At 42.2% G+C, this 23,911-nt stretch overlaps 1 protein-coding gene across 7 annotated transcripts in view; it reads left to right on the plus strand.

Annotated features, from left to right (window-relative positions):
- The window catches only part of LOC144324869 (cation channel sperm-associated auxiliary subunit beta-like), a 54,354-nt gene that overhangs the window by 13,941 nt on the left and 16,502 nt on the right, over positions 1–23,911 (plus strand). For 6 of the 7 annotated variants that reach the window (XM_077924738.1, XM_077924728.1, XM_077924734.1 and 3 more), the window contains 8 exons: positions 408–560; positions 2,033–2,185; positions 5,450–5,594; positions 6,249–6,400; positions 8,038–8,180; positions 12,579–12,775; positions 13,526–13,852; positions 14,249–14,388. In XM_077924738.1, coding sequence (XP_077780864.1) covers positions 408–560; positions 2,033–2,185; positions 5,450–5,594; positions 6,249–6,400; positions 8,038–8,180; positions 12,579–12,775; positions 13,526–13,852; positions 14,249–14,388 — 1,410 coding nt within the window. The remainder of the gene's footprint in view (positions 1–407; positions 561–2,032; positions 2,186–5,449; positions 5,595–6,248; positions 6,401–8,037; positions 8,181–12,578; positions 12,776–13,525; positions 13,853–14,248; positions 14,389–23,911) is intronic. The other variant, XM_077924731.1, reaches the window with a different exon arrangement.

Genomic DNA, 23,911 nt, shown 5'->3' on the forward strand with positions numbered 1-23,911 from the left:
CTTCTTGCTTTGCTTCTTGTTTGCTTTATACAGGAGAGGCCTGCTGAGTGGAGCACTGACACGGTGAGTTGCTGCCACTTACCAGGAAGGAGGACAGGAGGGGCAAGGTAATGGGGAAACCACTGCTGCATGGGTGCATCATCATCAACATCATCATGTTGGTGCACCGTACAGCTCTGACCTTTCTGTTGCCTTGGCCCTCCACTTCTCCCTTCTGGTCAGTGGCAGTGGCTGTCCTGCTAGGAGGCCAGGTACACACCATTGCCCCTCCCCACTAGCCACTCCTGTATATTCAGAGCTCAGTGGATTCTTTAGCAAAGCTTTTAAGTTCGAACAATGATGTATTTCTAAATCGATTACTTTGCATCCTTTTCTTCTTCTTGTTTTTTTTCTTATTAAAAAAACAGGAATCCACTTGTTTCTATAGCAATGATACATTTCAAAAATGGCATAGCTGCTTGCCTCACAAAATGAAAGGTGAAAGGCACTTATCCAGACGGGTGGTTTCTTTTCTTGTTGATTATGAGCAGAACACTGGCATCGCTTTGTTATCTCAACAGGTACAGTGCACCAAAGGACTCTGATTTAATTACTATTTAATTGATAACTCTGAACAGATGGCAATTTGCTGCTCTTGTTTAGAATGGATTCTCATTTTTTGTGATGTGATTTATGGTTTGGTGCAAGAAAGGGGGCAATTAGCAATGGATGGGACAACTGATTGAAAGCCCCCTCTCCCCATTTTCCCTGGCTGACCCACCAATATCAAAACTGTGTCCTGCAATAGCCTCAACTCCCTCCCCACCCCACTGCCAAGCTGGGTTCCTTCAGGAGGAGTGGTGGGATATTGATTAACTAATTAACACATAAACTTCCACAGTTCACCTAAATTCACAGGTAGTCTATGAATGCCTTTCTGAAGAATATAGATCCTTCTGTTCCCTTTCAGTTCCATGATTCCAATATATATGTTGGAAATTTTCTCCAAAACAATGGCTATGGTGATGTTTTAAAAAGGAAACATTTTAAAATGAGGCATTGTATCTTCTGGTGCTCTGATCCCTGCAACTGTTGTCTTTTCTAAAACATCTCTTTTTCTTTGTCAGTTACAAATGCCACAGATGCCTTCTCCCTCCCTTAGAACAATAATTAGGCAATATATTTTTGATTGCCCCTTAGAAGGCAGAGGAAGTGCCCAGATAGATTGCATCTAGGCACCTCTTCTGCTGCATTCTTAAGGTCAGTAAAAGTGTGTTGTTGTTTAATTGCTCTTGGCCAGTCTTTCCTTCCCTCTGAGGCAGGAGGGCATTCAGCTAACTAAAAGTTCTGATTCTGGGAATCATAGGTGCCAATTCCCTGGGGCCGTGGGTGCCCAAACACCCACAAAATTCTCCATGAAGGGGCCGGGCACCCACAAATTTTGGTGTCAGGACCAAGCATGCTGCATGTCACCCACGACCCTGGGCGCCCACGGTCGTGTGGCCAAGCTGACACTCCTGCTGGGACTTCGAAAGCACGTCAAAGTGCAAGTAGATAAATAGGTACCGCTCCGGTGGGAAGGTAACCAGCGTTTCCGTGCGCTGCTCTGGTTCACCAGAAGCGGCTTAGTCATGCTGTCCACATGACCTGGAAGCTGTACGCCGGCTCCCTCGGCCAATAAAGCGAGATGAGCGCCGCAACCCCAGAGTCGGTCACGACTGGACCTAATGGTCAGGGGTCCCTTTACCTTTACCTTTAAATGATGAACCAGGGCCTTCCCTACAATGAACACATTGCTGTCAACTTTTCCCTTTTCTTGCGAGGAATCCTATTCGAAATAAGGGAATTTCCCTTAAAAAAAGGGAAACGTTGACAGCTATGAATGAACGCCTTCCTGGCAATGAGAAGGTCTTAACCAGGTATGAATTGGCTCTCGTTAGGCAACTATACCTGCCCAGTCCTAACACTCTGCTTAGACACTGTATTTCTGCTGTATCATTTCTTTCTTTGATAATGCATATGTTTAACTGTGTTTCCTTCTTTTTCTTCCTAGAATCGGGCATTGATATCAGTGCATAAGTTAACAGACGGCAGCATGAATAAAAAAAGAAAATTCCCAGCCTTCTGGTTTCCAGATCCGCGATTTATACCAAATGGATTGTATTTTCACACAAACAGCCATTTTCTGTATGCATATGGCAATCAGGTTTGTAAGAAGGAAAGTGTATTAACAACTGGCACATAGTGTTGCAAAGGTGGCATGCCAACCCCCAACCTCTGTCAAGCGGTAGCAGGATTCTGGGGGTTCCAGACTCTCACCCTGCGGCCATGTTTCCCTTGAGAATCAAGACACAGAAGTCACACATCCTCCAACATTTCTCCGATGAAAATAGGAACCCCTCATTCCATAACAATAATTCTACTATTTATACCCCACACATCTGACTTGGTTGCCCCAGCACTCTGGGCAGCTTCCAACGTATGTAAAAACATAATAAAACATTAAACATTAAAAAAAACCAACTTCCCTATGGATTGCCTTCATACAGCTCGGGGGTTAGATAACTCCATACCATCCAACATTTTTCCAATGAAAATAAGGATATCCTAAGGAAAAGTGGGATATTTCTGGATCAAATCAGAAACGGGGATTGCTTCTCTAAATGAGGACATCCCTGGGAAATGGAGACACTTGGAGAGTTTGAGTGGAGGCTGTCATAGCTTTAAGAGGTAGGATTTATTCACATAGTTACACCTGAATTTAGATGGAGGGTTTCCAGATCTTAACAGCACAGTTATCTCAAGAGAGGCTTCCCCGCCCCCCAGCACTGCAGTCCAAGGCATCTCTCCCAGCTTCCCCGCGGCCTGCCTGCCAAGATCGTGCTCCTTTCCTTTTTCTGTTCCAAGCCTCCTGCCCAAAGCCCCAAACTCTTCTTGTGACATCACACCCAGTTACCCTGGCAACCTTCCAAATTTCCTGTCTCTGTTTATATTTGGGGGGGTGGCGGGAGGGGAGGACAGTTCTCTTGGATTGCCAGTGGCCCCATCTTGTTTCTTAATGGCTCTGTACTTAGCTTGTGGCTAGGGTAATCTTCCTTTGTCCTGCATGATGGTTCGGCCTGCATTTTTACATTGCTAAGCTGTCTCACACCTGGGTTAAGACATCAAACCTTTATTAATTTCTTTTTTTTAAAAAAATATGGGTGTCTTGACTCTGGTGGGCAGTGAGAGCACACCTTGCTCCAGGAAGAGAAAGCGGTTTGCATTGAAACTGCTGCTACAGCGGAGAGGAAAAGGCTCTGATTTGGCAGCAGTTTCAATGCAAATTTGGGCAGGTGCCTGGGACGGCTCACCTGACTGCCCCTGGCATGGTCATGATGTTGGGTGATTGAAAGGTGTGTTGTCCTGCACGCTGGTCAAAAGTTGGCTTGCTGGATGTGCTTGAGTAAGATGCATGTAATCTGAGTTCTGCAGGCACGCAACAGAGTTGCTATCCTGTGGGATATATTGTCCAGTGACTTGTTTCTGAATATTCATTCATTTGAGCATAACTCCCAGATCACCCTTATCTTCAGAGTGGTTAATAGTCAGGAGCTAACAGAGAGACAGCCAAACCACCGTTCCTCTCCCTTGGAAGTCTGCATCTATGTGACTTTTTGTAAATATTCGTCAGCATCTTCAAGACAATGTAGTGGGTGCTTCTAGGTATTTCAAATGATGGGGTGTTAGAGAAGGAGGAGTACCTTTGTTTGGGGGACACCTTGTGCTCCTTCTGGGGTAGTTTGTCCACCTTTAGTTCCTACCTTGTGCTCAACTCTCACTTGTGGCTCCTATTAGCTGTCAGTATGTGACAGCGACCACACCCCAGGAAATGGCTTTGAGTGACCTGCTAAACCAGGTGAGGGTTGCTGGTGGGTTTCAAACCTTTGCTGAGTTAGGGACTTCCCCTGCTTGTGAAGACAGGCTGTGGTGGATTGAGCAAATAAAACCCATTATGAGTCCAGCGGTCAAGTAGACGGTTTCTGCACATTCTGTAGAAGGACGTGAGGGGCAGGTGAGGCTCGTCAGCCTGGTAAGATGGCCGATCTAAGGGAAGGAAAACTCTGGTCCTAAACCTCTGCTGCATTGTGGGATATATTAGGGAGAAGAAAATGCTAAGGAGCAAACCCTACACAAATCTGGTCTGGAATCCCTAAGATGCTTGGATAACTCCTGGTACACCTCTTTCCAGAAACTCCTGCAATCAAGTTGGTGCCAAACATATTGCCCTGCTTTCCTTTGGACCACATCAGCAAGACCAAGAGGGGGGCCTTGTTTTTCTGGGCAGCCCACGACCTCCACACTCACTGCCCAGGCTTGTACCCCTTTTTAACATTTACATGAAGGTGCTGGGATAGATCATCAGGGGGTTTGGGCTGGGTATCCATCAATATGTGGATGATACCCAGCTCTACCTCTCTTTTAAATTGGAACCAGTGAAGGCGGTGAAGGTCCTGTGTGAGTGCCTGGAGGTGGTTGGAGGATGCATGGTGGCTAATGGATTGAGGTTGAACCCTGACAAGACAGAAGTACTGTTCTTGGAAGATGGGGTGGGCTGGTGTGGAGGACTCCCTGGTCCCGAATGGGGTTACTGCGCCCCTGAAGGACCAGGTGTGCAGCCTGGGAGTCATTTTGGACTCACAGCTGTCCATGGAGGCGCAGGTCAATTCAGAATCCAGGGCAGCTGTCTACCAGTTCCATCTGGTACGCAGGCTGAGACCCTACCTGCCCACGGGCTGTCTTGCCAGAGTGGTGCATGCTCTAGTTATCTCCCACTTGGACTACTTTGAAGGTGACCCGGAAACTACAACTATGCGGCAGCTAGACTGATGACGGGGCAGCCGCTGAGACCATATAACACCAGTCCTGGAAGACCTACATTAGCTCCCAGTACATTTTCAAGCACAATTCAAAGTGTTGGTATTGACCTTTAAAGCCCTAAACAGCCTCAGCCTAGTATACCTGAAAGAGCATCTCCATCCCCATCATTCTGCCTGGATGCTGAGGTCCAGCGCCGAGGGCTTTCTGGCAGTTCCCTCTGTGAGAAGCAAAGCTACAGGGAACCAGGCAGAGGGCCTTCTCGGTAGTGGCGCCCGCCCTGTGGAACGCCCTCCCATCAGATGTCAAAGAGAAGGCAGCCCTGTTCAGGGAAGTTTTTAATGTGTGACATTTTAATGTATTTTTAATCTTTGTTGGAAGACGCCCAGAGTGGCTGGGGAAACCAGCCAGATGGGTGGGGTACAAATAATAAATTATTATTATTATTATTATTATTATTATTATTATTATTATTGGGAGGTTACTTCAGTGCTGCTAACACAGTGGTTTGACTTCACCCCTAGAGGCGCATTCCATTGTCTCTCAAGACAGATGGATGCCAACAAAGATCTCTTATACAATATTCTTTATTGTCTCTCCCCCTCCCTTTTAGGTGTGGATTTCTTATGATGGAGGCACCAATTTTGTACCATTATTTGCTTTAAATGCTGAGATGGTTATAGATGTAGATTCATGTGTTTACACCCAAGCGATTATATTTGTGACTGACGCGGCAAACCTTTTGTACAGTAAGGCAGGTAGGAAAACATTAAAAAGGGGAGTCTCCTGCAGTCTTTGAAGACTCAAATATGAGATTAGGCCAAGAAACCAGGTCCCCCAATCTATGTGTTCTCATAACTAAGTAAGGAGAAACAAGTGGAAGCACCTGATGCACCTAAGGAATTCACTCTCTGCTGGGCAGAACCAGGGAGCCCTAACAGTGCCCAAACCAAGAACCATGTAGATTAGAGACATGGATTCACTGCATCTTCTATGACTTCTATCTTAAGTGAGATTGCAGGAATTTGGGTGACCAACAGCAAAGGCTATTATCTTGTCTACCCCCACCTTCCAAAACCCTCCATCGCAGACCAATCCATTTAGACCATGAGGCACAAGGAGCTGCTTCCAAAAAGGAACAGCACCTCCTTGCATGCTTCAAAGTATTTGACCACATATGACCTTGTTAGATCCTGGCCGTTAGGAACTATTGTCTGAAGTTGCATAATTTAGATATACTTTATCCTCATCAAAACGATCTATTTCCTCATTGCATTGATTAAATATGGGTTGGAAGAGCTGTTGATCTCTCCAAATATTCACAGAAACCTATTGTTCTAGAATAAACTCATGCTTCCTATAATAATAAGATTTGATACATGCCCATTATTTATATTTCCCCTTTTCTGTAGGTGTACTGAGATATGCCAAGGTTTTCCCCCCGGCAAAGGGTATTTTCAACATGTACTTTGACCACCTGGGAATATTAAATCATATTTCTCTGAATGATACAATTGACTCATTTGTAAAAGAGACGAGTGTGGATGTGGACACTTTATTGAAGGTTAAGTATGCTTTTGATGCGTGAATGAAAAATGTCTATGAGATTGTAATAATTGTTGTTCTTGTTAAGGACAAACCTTCACTCTTCCAACATGTCAAAGTAGGAAGCTAGTGCTAGAATGGACACCGGAGTCATTAATCCAGCATTTTTTCACCACTATCCAGATATACTTATAATAGATTTAATTCTTTTTTAAAAAAATAATTAAAAGTTGATTTCAGAAAAGCCACCATTATAATGGGTTACAGCAAGAAAGACAATTCTGTGGTTCCTGAAAAAAAATAGCTGCTCACTGCTTTCGGGGGGGGGGGGGGGCGACGTTTGTGGTCCCTCGAGCCCTGGCCTCACGTGCTCCAGTCATTGCAGGAAATCTCTCCCCAGTCCCAGGAACCCTGGTCGATTCCCTGCCAAGAAGGACCATTAAAGCTGGCAGTCTGGGCATTGGCTATTGCTCCTGCCTGGCCAGGCAGCAACAACTTGAAAGGCGGTGGGCCTCAGCGGCGCAGTTGGGTCCTATAGCTCAATCCGAACCATATTTCCTGTATATGTGCCCTATATGCCGAGGGATTGCATTAATGAAACTTTCAGAAAACCATTGAGTTTGCCCCACCCCCTTAGCACAGGCAAAGTCACATAATGCTTCAACTAAGTTGCCACCTTCAACTCCTTCACTTCTTTCAAGTGGGACTTGAAAGTGCTTAGCTTTAACTGACTCCTACCATTATCTTCAGGACCCTGAGCAAATACTGATTTTTAAAAACATAGTCTTGTACTCATTAGAAATTTAAGAGAAACTAGGGAGAAATTTTGTAATATCAGCATTATTTTTTGATTACTGCAGCTATGTCTGTGCTGCTTAATTACCAGTTTCATCATTATCAAACCTTTTATTGGCATCACATACCAACATCCATAGCAATCAATACAGAATTCCGCTTTCCCAGTGACACAAAACATTTGTCAAATGAAAGAGACAAAGCAATCTAACATTACATCTCTAGGTCTCCAGGGAGATCAGACGTTTGCAATGTGTTTCGATGACAAAAAACCAGATAAAGATATTTAGCCACTAACTTGGTGAGCTCCTGATTGTTTCCCAATAATAGAAAATGTATGACCTCTAACTCTGGTTTCCATTTGGGGATGCAGAGTTGATCTAGGAACTGTAGGCAGAGATCAACATATAGTTTACATTTAAGAACAAGTTGCTGTCCCTTTATGTTAAACCGTTGTAGTCCTGGGGAAAGAAAGGGATCTAGCAAAACTTCACTAAGCAGATGTTTAACCAGCATGTAAGAAATCTTGCCCAGGCTGCAGTCTCTACCTTGTGTTGACCTCCTCTAGACACAAGCTACCTACACTCATTCTACCGGCTGGGTAAACCCTGGCAGCCAGACTGGAATTCCGTAGAGCAATTGAGCTATAACTTTGACGTTGAAGACCTTGAGGGCAGAGGGGATATGTGAATTACCTCTTGTTATAAAGAAACACAGTTTCTAAGCAATTTCTCTTCTGATTGCTATTATAAATTAAATTATCTTTTTTAAAATTCCTATTTATTCCTAAAATTGTTTTGCAAGTTTTGTATCTAAAAATGCATGAATATATATATATATAATTTTCTCACTTTGTTCCAGGATATTGACTTAGGTTTTGAATGTCCTTTGGCTGTGCAGTATATCACTGAAGAGCAGATGTTACTTTTAAACCATGAGCCACTGATAGCAACCAAACGTGAGAGATTTAGTAATCTGCAAAGAGGCAAAAGATTAGATTATGAGTAAATATCAATAACAGCATATGTTTTGTTAACAAACAATGTCTTGTTCTGTTGGGTTTTTCTTTTTAATGTACCCTGCTATTTTACAGAATATAGCAAAATAGCATCTCTCTAATTTGGTTAAATTGTTCAGAGGGTTGCCACTTTCTTGTTCTGCCTGCTCTTAGAACCACTTTGTACTAACATTTGCAACGTATACCGTGTAATACAAGTTTCAAACAAAACTTGTAGGCTTCAAAAATATATCAGTAGGTGATGTGTGTGTCGTAGGAAATTGGAAATGGTTTCTGCAGTGCGTATGATGATGACATGGTTTCCCATGACTTCATCATTTGGGGGGGATGGGGACCCACCACCACATTTGGGAGCAAAGACTGCTGGAATCTGCTGTCTTCCAGGGATGTGATATTGCTAGAGCCAGAAGGAACAGGTTCAGATAATATGGCCCATGAAATATTGTACCTACTGGGTGTACCTAACTTGGAGATTAAGGGGTATTTTCGTGTGATTTGATTTAATATTTGTATTCTGCTTTCCCCACAACAACTGTTGAGCTCAAAGTGGCTCACAGTAACAATAATACCATTACAAGTTAACAGACATTGTGATCATGGTAGTAAATTCAAAGCACAGGAGAATATAAAGCTAAAGACAAAGTCATAAAAAAATTACTACAATTCAATACAAAATCATAGTGATTCAAAAGATCAGAAATAGCTGCTGAACAGCAGCCCTGTGCCAGCTGACATGCTTGAAACCACAATTTTCTCTTAGTACTATTTTCCAGCAAGGGAATCTTAGGAACTAGTCGAAATTCGTTAAAATTCATTAGATGTGTGATCTGACATCATCAAGGTGGTATTAAATGTAGAAAAAGAAACATGGGATGAGGAAGAGATTACCATAGACGGCTTCGATCTTCTAACACTTCCGGCCTCCCCTTCCTTGAAAGGTGGTCGCCCCAAAGGGGGTCTTTTGATTGGGATCTCACTCCAACTTCGCGCCAAATTCACTCTGGTACGGGCTTCCCCGCCTTTTGCTCTATCTGGACTGATCGCAGAAGGGAAGTCCTCATTACTAATTACTAATGTTTATCTCCCCCCCGAAGGCTCAGCACCTGATCTTGATTGGAGATGGGAATCATTTGAAAACCACCTATTGTCATGTCACACCAAATGCCCTAACTCGTACTCCTTAATTGGGGGAGACTTTAATGCTCGTATTGCCACAAATTGGGACCTACTAACCAAGTCCAAATGGTGGACTCCCCCATGTTTGGACAACTTTGACTTGGAACATACCAGAATTAGAACTTCAAAGGACAACAGAGTAAACAAAGCAGGAGTGACCCTTTACCAAATGGCCATTCGCCTGAATCTAGTATTCTTGAACGGCACCTTCCCCCCCGATATACCGGGGGAGTTCACTCACCTGGGACCAGCATCTAACAGTGTTATCGATTACTTCTTGATCTCCGCAAATTTTGCCGTTAATGTACTTTCCTTCCAAGTTGAAAACCAACATTTCAGTGATCACCTCCCAATAGTGACCACTTTGTCATTGTTCCGGTGCCAGAAGGACTATAAACACTCAGTCCCTCTGGAAACCTCATCATCGATCAAAATAAGAGGGATCAAATGGTCGGAGGCTGTGGCCCAAAAATACCAGGATTTTTTCCATAGGGAAATCACAGCCTATTTACCTCAAATAACTACTGATTTACAAGATTCCAATTTGGTTTTGAAACTTTTTAACCTTCTTATAACAAACCTTACCACTTTTTTTACATCACCTCCTCAAAAGGCGAAAGTGGCGCATTGCAGTGCTGGGGCCCCTTGGTTTAACACCTCTTGCAAACAAGCAAGATCCCTTCTTCGTTCCATCTATAATGAATACAAGAACTCTAATGCCCAGGCTCTACCATCCTCCTATTTACAAGCCAAAAGAGCATACAAACAGACTTTAAAGCTGGCCAAACGCAAGTGGTATCTAAAGCGTTGGCGAGCCTTGATTGCGGCCTCTAGATCCCGCAGACCACAGGAATTTTGGGCTCTGATAAACAAAAGAGGAAGGAAGTACCCACTGACGATTATCCCTGCGCCCACATGGGAACAATTCTTGAGTAAATATTTCTCCTTGGCAGAGGAATCCAACTCATCCACGGAATTCCGAGCCGACCATCTACCTTTGTGGCCCTCTACCGACCCAGACCTGATAATGGACTTGATATTAGATCTGAAAACGGGCAAAGCCCCCGGGCCGGATCTAGTCCCTGCTGAGGCTATTGTTGCGCAACCGAGGTGGTGGGCTGAAATTCTGGCCAAAGTCTTCGATGCAATTAATTCTACGGGGCTTATCCCTAGGTCATGGAAGGAGGCCGTGATCGTGCAAGTCCATAAAAAGGGTCCCCCTGCTGACCCGGAGAACTATCGGAACATCAGCCTTTTGTCTATCATCGGGAAAATCTATGCAAAATTTTTGCTGTCTAAGCTGTCCCATTGGGCAAACGACTCAAATTTGATTGGCCATGAGCAAGCGGGCTTTAGGAACAATTATTCGACCACTGACCATATGGTAATTATGTATAATCTTGCCAGAAAATATTCTGCCCCGAGTCGGGGGCGCCTATGTGTCGCTTTCATAGACCTAAAGGCCGCCTTCGACAGTATCCCAAGAAACTGTCTATGGAAGAAATTAGAGAGATGGGGCATAGATAGAAGGCTGTTATGGCTTATAACCCAATTACACCACGGGTCGTCGGCTAGAGTGAGACTCACACCGGCGGGAAACCTATCCAACGAGGTCCCAATAAATAGAGGTGTGCGCCAAGGTTGCATTTTGGCCCCACTCCTCTTCAACTTGTTTATTAGCGATATGAAGCTCTTTCTGAATGAGTCTCAAGCCAACATTCATGCCCCCCGCCTAGCTGATTTTCGCTGCCCTCTGCTCCTATATGCCGACGATGCAGCGATCCTTTCCTACTCTAGAGTCGGTTTATGCAGAGCTCTAAAGATTTTTGCGGCTTATTGCAAACTCAACCATCTGACAATTAATCATGGGAAATCTAAAGTCCTGGTCTTTACCAGGTCTCGGAAAACTTACAGCTGGAAGTTAGATAGAGTCCAATTAGAACAGGTTTTCAAATTTAAATACCTGGGAGTCTTTTTTCACTACAACCTAAGCTGGAAGCCACAGATACAGTATTTACTAAACAAAGGGAAAACAATACTTTATACTCTACTCCAATTTTTTGCGGCCGACGGAGCCTCCCACATCCCTTCTGCATTGAAGGTATACCACGCAAAAGTGGTTTCCACCCTCTGTTATGCTGCCCCGCTCTGGGCCCCAGGGTCCAATTTAACATCGCTGGGGACATTGCAGAATCAGTTTCTCCGTCGCCTCCTGAAACTCCCCATGTGTGTGAGCAACGCAGCCATACGTCTGGAGCTAAGGATTGCATCATTGGAGACTGTCATCTGGAAGCGAGTCTTTGGCTATTGGCTGTCCAGCTGGCATAGGCTTCCCGACCATTACCTTTTTCAGTGCCTCTGGCGGGACGACTTTGTCAATCCGTGGGTAGGAAAAATCCATGCCAAACTTCTGAGCATCGGAATTTCCCCAGCGGACTCCTTAAAGATGAACTTACGCTCAGCCAAAAGCCTTATCGAGCAAAGATTAGCAGACATTGAAAATCAACACAACCTCGCCAGGGGTGGGGGTGTCTGCTCCCCCAGGTATCACAGGATAACCCCTCCACTTGGCCTTCCATCATACATGTCATCTCTTTCATCTGTACCACACCGACTTGCATTTATTCGTGCAAGGTTCAATGTCCTTCCATCGAACCTGCTGAGCCACAGATTTTCCAAGGGTTTGGTGTCTCCGCTATGCGTGTGTGATGGGAAAACTGTTGAATCTCTTCCACATATAATGTTCAACTGTCCCCTACATAGCATAGCCAGGACTAAATTCCTGGGTCCTGCTTTACTGCACTTGGTTGGCAGGCCTGCTGAGTCACATGCCGCACTGCTTTTGCAGGATACAGATCCTTCTGTAACTCTGCAGGTGGCGAGATTCCTGAATGCGGTTATCTCACACACAAAAACCACCAAAAAACAACAACAACATCAAAAACTAATCGGACAGTCATGATGAGAGTGCATGTCGGATCTCGTCTTCAGTTTTCCTTTTTCTGTGAACCGTCCCTTGGAGCTCTCCGGGCCCCAAGCTGTTATTTGGCTCTACTCAATGACCCACCCTTGCATCGTGGTGTTCACCTTTTGTTGTCGGATATATCGGTCTCTATGCCTCTGTGCTTTTATGTTTGTACATACTTTATGGGCTAATAGCCGTAAGTAAATAAATAAATAAATAAATGTATGCTTCTTTTTAATTTAGGCCAGGAGGATCGTGTATAATCAGAGAGGTTTTTAGGACACCAGCTCCTCCGGGCTTTATATCATCTGTACTGGTAGATGTTCTTGATCGGTTTCCTGTTGAATCTAAACTTGATAGCCCTTGTACAGCAAATACTTTAAGAGTTTTGCCCCCTACAGGGAGCAGTATATCATACAGGCTTCAGCTGACTTCTCCAGGTTTGTGCATCACCTGATAATGAAAAGTTTTTGGAAGGAGGGTCTTTGGCTTATGCTAATCACACTTAAGAGGGGAAATATATAGGAAAAGAATTGTAGGGAATACTATTCATCTACAATAGGTTGCATGGTGGTGGCCCCTGCCCAGCATTTCCTAATTTCCTATGTGGCCTCTTTTATATGTTCCTCACCATCCAGTCATTTTTATTTCTACTAGATCCCCTTCCTAAACCAACAGCCAGCCAATCAGTCTCCAACTATGTGTAAATTCATAATTTTCTTATGGAGACAAAATGGCAAAATGAAGGGGGGGTACGGAAGGTGTATCCCAGAAAAGTAAGGTAAGGAGTTAATCTGGTAGCCCCATAAAAAGAAGAGAAAGAGCCCCCAATTTCCAGCCTGTGAATGAAGCATGGGATTTCAGCCTTCACTTGACACTGCCTTCATTTCTGAGGTTTCTGGCAAAATAGAAAGTTTCATGAGCTGTGGGAGTTACAGGGCTGCTGTTGACTAGGAGAGCCACACAGGTAGTGGCAGTCTGTCAAAAATTAAGAATCTAAACTTTATATCAAAGAAGCCATAGCTTCAGGTCAGTTTATCTTTTGTGTAAATTAGGCATATTCATAGCAGCAGCAGCAGCAACAACAACAACAACAACAACAACAACAACAACAACAACAACAACAACAACAAAGGGGAAATGCAGCTTCTGCACATTGAATGATGTTTTCATTATTTTCTTGTTTCCAGGTGTGAATATATTTAAACCAACCGATCTTGAGAAATCAGTGGTGATTCCAGGCAGCAGCAGTTTCTTCATTGTTCAAGTTGTGGATGACCAAAATGCTTTAGGAGATGCTACCATGCCTAATAGGGTGCTTTTAAATACAGACATTCCACCTGGGAGGTGGTTCTTGTATGACTTTGGCACTGTAAATAAAAGAAAATGGAAAATTGTTGTTGACATATGTAGATATATAATACAACAGTTTGATGACCTACCACGCCATGCCATTAAATACTTGGATATTGGGTCAAAGCTGGAATTGAAATTCAGAGTGACTCCAGTTAATGTAGGTAAGACTGCATATATTTCTTGTCTCTCTACTCTATGTATTCTCTATAAAATGTCTGAAAGTGTTTGAAATCATTTGAAAGCAAACTCTTTATAAGTTATGATCCTCACTCTAATAATTTAACTGAAATTCAACAAAATGTATTTTACATATATTTTTATCCTGTTGACTCCCATCCTGCCTACAGATCTTTCATATGGATTTCTCATTTTGATGTGCATTTGTACACAGATGTATATGAAATAAGGGTACACTGGAATCAGCCAAAATCCTCAAGTATTTTTCAACCCAACTGCAGTCTCAGAGTGGAGCTAAGTTTTGCCTTTTGTGTGAGGTTGTTCTACAGGAAAGAAATATTGGAAATAAACATCATTCTCATTGTTGTTTCCTTCCACAGCGTATAATGTGTTTCATAATAGGCTAATTCACGTTATAATTGGAAGGCCTTCTCTACTGGATGTGAGAACAAAAACTTATTATGACGACAACAATAGCAATTTAATCGATGTCACTGTTCACAGTAGATTTTTTGAAAAGGTAAAATGCGGACAGCTCTTTTCAGAGTACCTTGATAAAGTACACACAGCTTTAATGTGCACTCAGACTCCAAAAAACTGTGTTAGCAATCTACTCCCGTGTTTTTGTACAAAACAAACTTATGTTGGTTTTAGACCAGTTTAGGCTATGGCTTTCCTCACAGAACCCTAGAAATTGTAGAGTAATGAGACTTGGTTGCTAGATGTGTTGGGAATTGGTTGCAGATGTTAGTAGGTGTGGCGGTGAGCTGGCAGGGAGGGGCCAGCTTGTGTGCTGGGAAAAGGCATTGGGTTGAATACTTAGTGTAACCTGGGGGTGAGAGGGAGCCTCTCCTGTTGGACATGTAAAAATCTCAGGGTACCCTGGTAAAGGCGTCTGGGTTGAAATCCGAAGGTCCAGATGACGTGAGGTGGGAGTGATGGGCCAAAGGGCTTCTGTTCAGTGGCCAGGGGCTGTCAGCTTAGTTTACCAGCATCTTGAGGGGACCCTTAACCCAGGACTGACCCTTGTGAATAATCATCCAGCAGTCAGGTAGGATGATTTGGGATACACACCCAATGCCTATGCCAAAACCTCATGGCCAATTTATTTCCAAGTTCTTCTCATGTCGTTTTTGTTGCTTACTTCCCAGTTCCCAAGGCACACTGTGCACGGGCCTGCAATCCCCCTCCCACAAGCACAAGCACATTTTATTTTTTTATTTTTTTAAAGAGATATTTATTAAGATTTTACAAAAAAAACCATAGGTTTACAGAATAAAGAAAAATTAAAACAAAGATTAACAAGCTAAAAAACACACATAGAAAAAAAAGAAAGGAGATACAAAATACAAAAAACAAATAACTAAAAAGGAAAAGAAAAAATTTAAATAAATAAGTCCATTTTTCAATATCTTTAGGCTCATTTACTTGTTTCCTTGACCTCCTCACACCTCCCCTTTTTGTATTCCCATTTACAAAAACATTTCAGCAAATCCTTACCCTCTTTCATTTATCTTTACTCTAAATCTTAGCCTATTATAACTATATATTTTCATCCATTATCAATCCGTATTTACATATTCTTATTAACCTTGTTACCAATACCACTTATTTTCAATCCAACATCATTTTAACATTCATTAATTTTATAGTATTTCTGCAAGTAGTCTTTAAATTTCTTCCAATCTTCTTCCACCAACTCTTCTCCCAGGTCTCGGATTCTGCCAGTCATTTCTGCCAATTCCATATAGTCTATCACCTTCATCTGCCACTCTTCCAGTGTGGGTAAATCTTGTGTCTTCCAATACTTTGCAATCAGTATTCTTGCTGCTGTTGTTGCTTACATAAAAAAAGTTCTATCCTTCTTTGGCACCAGTTGGCCGACTATGCCCAAGAGGAAGGCCTCTGGTTTCTTCAGGAAGGTATATTTAAATACCTTTTTCATTTCATTATAGATCATCTCCCAGAAAGCCTTAATCTTTGGGCACGTCCACCAAAGGTGAAAGAATGTACCTTCAGTTTCCTTACATTTCCAACATTTGTTATCGGGCAAATGATAGATTTTTGCAAGCTTGACTGGTGTCATGTACCACCTGTATATCATTTTCATAATATTCTCTCTTAAGGCCACATTTTAAAAGCTATAAAATGTTAATCAGCCAAACGCCTGAGAAACATTTTCACCTGGCAACTAAAGATATGCAATGAAGGCACCAGGGAAACCTCCTAGGGGGAGCGTTCCACAAATGGGGAGCTACCACAGAAAAGGCCCGCTTTTGTGATGGCACCCTCCAGACCTCTTGTAGAGAAGGCACATGCAGAAGGGCCTCAGGTAATGATTGCAGGGTCCTGGTTGGTTTATATAGGGTGAGATGGTCCTTGAGGTATTATAGTCCTGAGCCGTTTAAGGCTTCATAGGTCAAAGCAGCACTAATTGGCAGCCTTTGGGGGGAACGCAACACTGATACAAAAACCAGCCACTCATAGTGTTACACTCCTTTTAATAGTCCTCACCCTACCCCTAATCACCTTCAGGCACCAGTTTAGCACAGACACAGCTATATGGTATAAGACTACACTACAAGGTTTACTGAAAGCAATGGGATGCAAGTTATTAATGACTACAGTGCAATTGTATCTTACACAGGCATTCCGTTCAAAGCAGTCTGCATATCTGCAAAAATGTGTATACTCAAATCATTAGAACTGGATCCCTTCATGAGCATCCTGGGACTCCAGAAGCCCTGAAGTGCTCTTGCGAGATCTCACAGGTCCATCCAAGTTCTCTTAAAATCTCTCAGGAGCACCCCAGACCAGTCATGCAGATAGATAGGCAAAGCATGGCAGAGATAGCTTAAAAGTTCTTTTTTGCGAGACTTCCGGTCAGCGCCAGCGCTTAATGGCGGATTTCCCCCGGAGCTCCCGAGGGGGATCTGCTTCGTAGGTTTGGGTCCCGCGGCTACAGCGGAGCGGGGACCCTTAAAAATCACAGGCGCGAAGCCTGTGAGCCGGAGACTCGGTGGGCACCATTGCGCCCCCCCAACGCTGCGAAGGAGCCTTTTTAAAGGCTACGGAACAGCGGCGGGAGTGTGGCGCGGTGCTGAGAGTCGCTTCTACCCAGCCTGCGAAGTGAAGCCGCGTCGCCATTAGCGGAGAGTGCTGATTTCTTCCGTGAAAATTGGAACAAAAAGGGACAACTTTCCGTGAGTAGGATTGAAGCTTAAGGCTTAATTGGACGCTAAATTTGAAGAGATCTGGCACCGAGACGGATAAGCACTAAACAGGAAGTCTGCTTTCCGTTCTGCAGCAAGATCAAAGTAAAAGACGTCTAAGCTGTAACCTTATTGAAGAGGTGGTGGGAGATAAATAATTCACCATCAAAGAGAAGGGAACTCCCCCCCCCCCAAGGCAGGAGAGGGGGGGAAAGAAAATTAACGTTATATCCCTGCTTTTTTTAACAAGAATATAAGCTGTATACCGCTGTTTTGAACCCTGGGAACGGACTGCCGGAGAAAAGGGAAGCCGGCTATGGACTGTTGTTACATGAAGGCTAAATAGTAACTGAAATACTGACTTTGGATACTCTCAACTTCGAAACATTTTGACTTTGTTGCATTGTAAAGATCTATGCAGGACAGTATTGTTGTGGACTTATAAGGGCTTTTTAAAGAGACTTGGAGTGGGTCCTTTTAAGATTGTGGGACTGGTCTGTTTCCAGGAACGTGTTTATTTCAAAGACTGAAACAAAACCTGAGATATTTCGCCCTCTAGAGGACTTGTGAATGGTTTCAGCAACAACTAGATTTGAACTTGCAAAGCTATTGTTTGACAAGTCTATGAGTGTGGGAATGACCTTGACTGTAAGACATTGTTATGGCAGATGGTAAAGAGAAAGGAGACTCACAAGAAAAGACTTTGAGATCAGGCAGACAGTACAAAATTGACATTACAAAACAAAGAAGGGCTTCTGCATCCGGAGCCTCTGGAACGGCAGCTGCCCCACAGATAAAAGCAAAAGCTATGTTTTCTGAAGAAGCACTTGCGAAGGCACTTGGGAAAATTAATGACTCTTTGGATGAGTTAAAGAAGCAAGGGGCAGAGACTAAAACACAAGTTGCTGAAACAAATAAGAAAATAGTGGAAATCTCAGGGAAAATTGACCTAAATACGAAGAGTATAATTGATCTTGGAAATAAAGTGAATGCTAACGCAGAATCAATTGGAAAATTATTAGAGGAATCATCTACCACTCGAAAGATAGCTGAGGATGCGAAAGAAATTGCAACTGCTGCTGACGAAAAATTTCCACCGGTGCTCAAAAAATTTGATGAGCATGATTTAGCATTGTCCATGCTTGAGATGCAAAGGAAGGAGAGGAACTTGAGAATTAGACTGGTACCTGAAAGTGAAGGAGATAACTTGGTGGATTATTTGACAAAAGAATTTACCAACTTTTGGCAGCAGGAGCTGGATAAGGAAGAAGTTAAGATAGAAAGTGCATTCAGACTGGGAACAAAACAAAGGAAGAACAAGGTAAGAGACTGTTTGATAACTTTGAGATCAAAGGAAGAGAGAGACAAAATACTGAATCTGCATTACCAAAGAACCCTACAAATTGAAGATTCTTACATTGAGATTTTTAAAGATATCCCGAAACATATTCTGGACACAAGAGGTCTGTACAAGGACTTGGTGGCACTACTGAAAAGGAACTACATACCATTCAGGTGGGAATTCCCTCAAGGCCTGTCTTTTAAATATAAGGGAAAGAAAAGAAGAATAAAGACAGTGAGTGATAAAGACAAGTTCTTGGGAGAACACGAAGAAGACTTACAGAAGGAGGTGATTTCGGGACAAGAGTTATTTCCCTCAAGGAAGGGAATATTGGATTTAGCAAATTTACCACATGGACCAAAACCACCGACTGAAGAAGAACAACAATTAGGAGCAGTAGGAGGAGAAAGTAAATAGTCTCATTATGGATCTGCAACTTCTAAGCTGGAATTATAATGGTCTAAACATCCCCAGAAAGAGGAAAAATGTATTTTATGCATTAAAGAAAGAACAATTGGACTTAATTTGCTTACAAGAGACACATGTGACAAGGCTGCATAGAAAAATACTTATCAATAAAAGATTAGGACAAGAATTTATATCTTCTGACAGAGTAAAAAAGAGAGGAGTGGTGATCTATGCAAAGGAAAGATTGCAGCCGAAATTAATTTTTAAAGATGACCAAGGTAGATATTTGGCAATTGATATCCAAGCCCAAGGAGAGAAATTTTTGATAGTAGGTATTTATGCACCTAATGAGGGGAAAGCTGAGTTTTTTAAGAAGTTGTACGAGACTTTGCTGGACTATTTGGATTACAAAATAATTATGATGGGAGATATGAATGGAGTAGTTTCAACAAACATGGATAAAGCACAAAGACAGGTAGTAACAAAAGACGGAAGACTACCAAAAACTTTTTTTGAAATGACTGACAGTATGGATTTGGTTGATATCTGGAGAACAAAACACCCTCTAGAAAGAGAGGGAACCTTCTTTTCTGAAGCCAAAATGACATGGACTAGGATTGACCAAATTTGGGTTACTAGCGGAATGGTACCAAATATAAAGAAAGTGGAAATCTGCCCAAAAACCTTCTCCGACCATAATGCTGTAAAGATGGTGATGAGGCAAACGTCAACTGGTTCCTTTAGATGGAGAATGAATGACACCTTATTTGGAGATGAGGAGGTTCGCAAAAAGGCCCAGAAAACTCTGAAAGATTACTTTGAAATTAATCTGAAGACTAAAGTAGAAAAAAGAATAATATGGGACGCAAGTAAAGCCGTGATGAGAGGATTTTTGATACAACAAAATGCAATAAAAAAGAGAAGCCAAAATGAAAAGAAAGAAAAGATTTTGGAAAAGATAAAAGAAGGGGAAAGGAAACTAAGAATGAAACCAAAATTGCATGAAATTCTAAGAGAAATTAAACTATATCAAACGCAATATATGGAATTGATGAACCAAGAAATAGAATGGAAAATCAAACAAATGAGACAAAAGACTTTTGAATCTGCAGATAAATGTGGTAAACTGTTGGCTTGGCAAATAAAGAAGAGACAAAAATTGAACACGGTAACAAACTTAGAAGTGGATGGAAAGAGTATTGTTAACCCAATTGAGATCAGGAATGGCTTTCAGAGATATTTCAGACAACTTTACACACAAGGGCCTCAGAAAGATAAGGACATAGAACAATTTCTTGAGAAAAATGGACTGAAAAAGATTTCAGAGGAAAGTAAAAGAATTTTGAACCAGGAAATAACAGAACAAGAAATAGAAGGGGCCATTCAAAGTATGGTGTTGAGCAAATCTCCAGGACCGGATGGATTGACTTTCAGATACTACAAAGCTTTGAAAGAAGGGATATTACAACCTTTGAAGGAAGTCTGTAATGAAATTATGAAGGGGAAAAGGGCACCAGATACGTGGAGAGAGCTTATATCACACTTATACCAAAGACAGAGACTGAAAAGACCCAACTTAAGAACTACCGACCCATCTCGTTACTAAATGTAGACTATAAAATCTTTGCTGATATTTTAGCAAAGAGACTGAAAAGAGTTTTGATGGAGGAGATTCATGGGGACCAAGCGGGCTTTCTCCCGAGAAGGCATTTGTCAGACAATGTAAGGAATATAATTGACATTTTGGAAAAGTTGGAAGTGAATATAAACACTAAAGCAGTTCTGATATTTGTGGACGCTGAGAAAGCCTTTGACAATATTTCTTGGAGTTTTATGATGAAGAACCTCCGGGGGATGGGGGTAGGCCAAGGGTTTGAAAATGGTATAGGTGCAATATATTCTGAACAGAAAGCAAAATTAATTGTAAATAAGGTGGTTACAGAAGAGTTTCAGATAGAAAAAGGAACACGTCAGGGGTGCCCAATTTCTCCATTACTTTTTATTTCAGTCCTGGAGGTTTTGCTAAATATGATTAGAAGGGATCAGTTGGTCAAAGGGATTCAGGTCAGAGCGAAACAATATAAACAGAGCGTTTGCAGATGATCTGGTACTTACATTACAAGAACCTGAAGCTAGTACGAAAAGGGTTTTGGAATTAATACAAGAGTTTGGTCATGTGGCAGGTTTTAAACTGAACAAATTGAAAGCAAAGGTATTGGGAAAAAATTTAACATCTTTTGAAAAAGAAAGGTTTCAGAATGAGACAGGGTTAACTGTGGTCAAGAAAGTGAAGTATTTGGGAATAAATCTGACAGCTAAAAATGTGAATTTATTTAAAGACAATTACGAGAAAATCTGGTGAGAAGTGAAAAAGGATTTGGAAATTTGGTCAAATTTGAAGCTTTCCTTGTTGGGTCAAATTGCGGTTATTAAGATGAATGTATTGCCAAGAATGTTGTTTTTGTTTCAAACATTGCAAATTGTGGACAAGATGGACTGTTTCAAGAAGTGGCAGAAAGATATATCTAAATTTGTCTGGCAGGGCAAAAAGCCCAGAATAAAATTTAAGATTTTAACTGATGCAAAGGAAAGGGGGGGATTTGCCCTGCCAGACTTTAAACTTTACTATGAAGCGGCAGCATTCTGCTGGCTGAAGGAATGGCTACTACTTGAGAATACAGACATTTTGGACTTAGAAGGTTTTAATAATACTTTTGGGTGGCATGCATATTTGTGGTATGACAAGGTTAAAGCTCATAAAGGTTTTAAAAATCATATTGTCAGGAAAGCACTTTTTAATGTCTGGACTAGATATAAAGACTTGTTGGAAAGTAAAACTCCAAGGTGGTTGTCGCCAATGGAAGCTAAAGCTTAATATGGAGTTTAAATGGCCGAAATCTTGGGAAATCTTAGAATATGAAGGGGACAGACCGAAATTGCAGAATTTTGAGAAATTAAAAGGAAAAGTGAGAGATTGGTTACACTATTATCAAATAATGGAGGCTTTTAAGATGGACAGGAAAATTGGCTTCCAGGTGGAAAAATCAAAATTGGAGAGTGAGCTGTTAGAATCCAGTACTAAAAATTTGTCAAAAATGTATAACTTGCTGCTGAAATGGAACACACGGGATGGAAACGGTTAAATCAGCAATGATTAAGTGGGCTCAGGATATTGGTCACAACATTATGTTTGCTGACTGGGAAAAGTTGTGGACCACCGGGATGAAATTTACGGCATGTAATGCCTTAAGAGAAAATGTTATGAAAATGATCTACAGGTGGTACATGACCCCAGTCAAGCTTGCAAAAATCTATCACTTGCCGGATAATAAGTGTTGGAAATGTAAAGAAAATGAAGGTACATTCTTTCACCTTTGGTGGACATGCCCAAAGATTAAGGCTTTCTGGGAAATGATATATAATGAATTGAAAAAGGTATTTAAATATACCTTCCCGAAGAAACCAGAGGCCTTTCTCTTGGGTATTGTCGACCAGGGGGTGTTAAATAAGGATAAAATTTTCTTTATGTATGCTACAACAGCAGCAAGAAAACTCATCGCAAAGTACTGGAAGACACAAGATCTACCCACCTTGGAAGAATGGCAGATGAAGGTGATCGACTACATGGGTTTGGCAGAAATGACGAGCAGAATCCGAAACCAGGGAAGAGAAACAGCGGAAGAAGATTGGAAAAAATTTAAGAACTATTTAAAGAAATATTGTAAAATTAATGAATGTTAAAACGATGTTGGATTAGAAAATAAGGGGTTACTAGCGGTAACGGATAAGTTAAAGAGAATAAGTAAGATTAAATTTGAGATAAAACAAGGGAAGTATTTACTGAATAATTGATTAGAAATTGGAATACAGAAAGGGGAAGTATGAGGAAGTCGGGGAAGTAATTATAAGAAAATAAGATTTTGAAATTGTACTTGTTTTTTGTTTGTTGTTTATTGTATTGTTTTGTTTTGTTTTTGGTGTTATACAAATTATGGAAACTTTAATTAAAAAAAATAAAAGTTCTTTTTTGCATCAGATTTTCCTGGTGCAAAAATAGCTTTTAAACTCTCTGTCTTGCTTCTCAAGCAAGGTGCTCGCCTCCTGCCAGCTCCTTATTCAACTTGCAAGATTTAAACCAGCCAGACTTCAACTGCGTATGGTTGAAATCAGGCAAGTTAAATGCATGTATGACGTGGTCGTACTGTAGGTCTATTGTTATGAATGGGGCCCAGTCCCACCTATCTGGATAGCTCAGTTGGTTAGACCATGGTGCTAATAACACCAAGGTTGCAGGTTCAATCCCTGTATGGACCAGCTGCGTATTCCTGCATTGCAGGGGGTTGGACTAGATGAGTCTCAAGGTCGCTTCCAACTCTACAGTTCTATGATTCTATCTTTACCTGATGTGTGACCCTTGTCTTTATATGGATATATTGTTGTCATACGTTTGTTTTGGAGTATTAGATTAATAATATTTATTATTCCTGTTTGAGAAACATTTGTCATATGATAATTCTTAAAACTATTCCAATGGAAGACAGAATTTGGATTTCTTCTAGTACGTACAATGCACACATGCTGTGCTGGCGAAATGAATGCAAATGCCTTACGTCAACAGCCATGCTTGCATGGATAAGGCTCTATGGCAGGGGTCAGCAAACTTTTCTACCAGTGGGCCGGCTCACTGTCCCTTAAATCTTCTGGCAGGCTGGACCACACACACACACACACACACACCAGCAGAGGGGGCTTCTCTCTCCCCCCCAGCCCCTCCCTCCCCGATTTCCTACCTCCTCTGGCGGTGGTTGGGAGCCGGCAGCGGTGGCGGCAGCTCTCACTTCTGGAAGAGCTTTCCCGAGCGCCAGGCACAGGGCCAGCAGGCATGCCAAGCTCTAGCCGAAGCCCTGCGATGCGCCCATGGGCCTCTCTGTCCATGGCTGCCTCACTGGCCAATCCGAAGCCTCACCGCCCATGAGCTGAGGAAACCTGGCACGGCTTTGAATTGGCCAGCGTTGCTGCCTGCCCAGAGGCGTCTGCGGCTTAGAATTGGCTGCGGGAGCTTCCTGAAGCCAATCCATAGC

Source organism: Podarcis muralis, chromosome 1 (assembly GCF_964188315.1).
Source record: "Podarcis muralis chromosome 1, rPodMur119.hap1.1, whole genome shotgun sequence".
NCBI classification, from domain to species: domain Eukaryota; kingdom Metazoa; phylum Chordata; class Lepidosauria; order Squamata; family Lacertidae; genus Podarcis; species Podarcis muralis.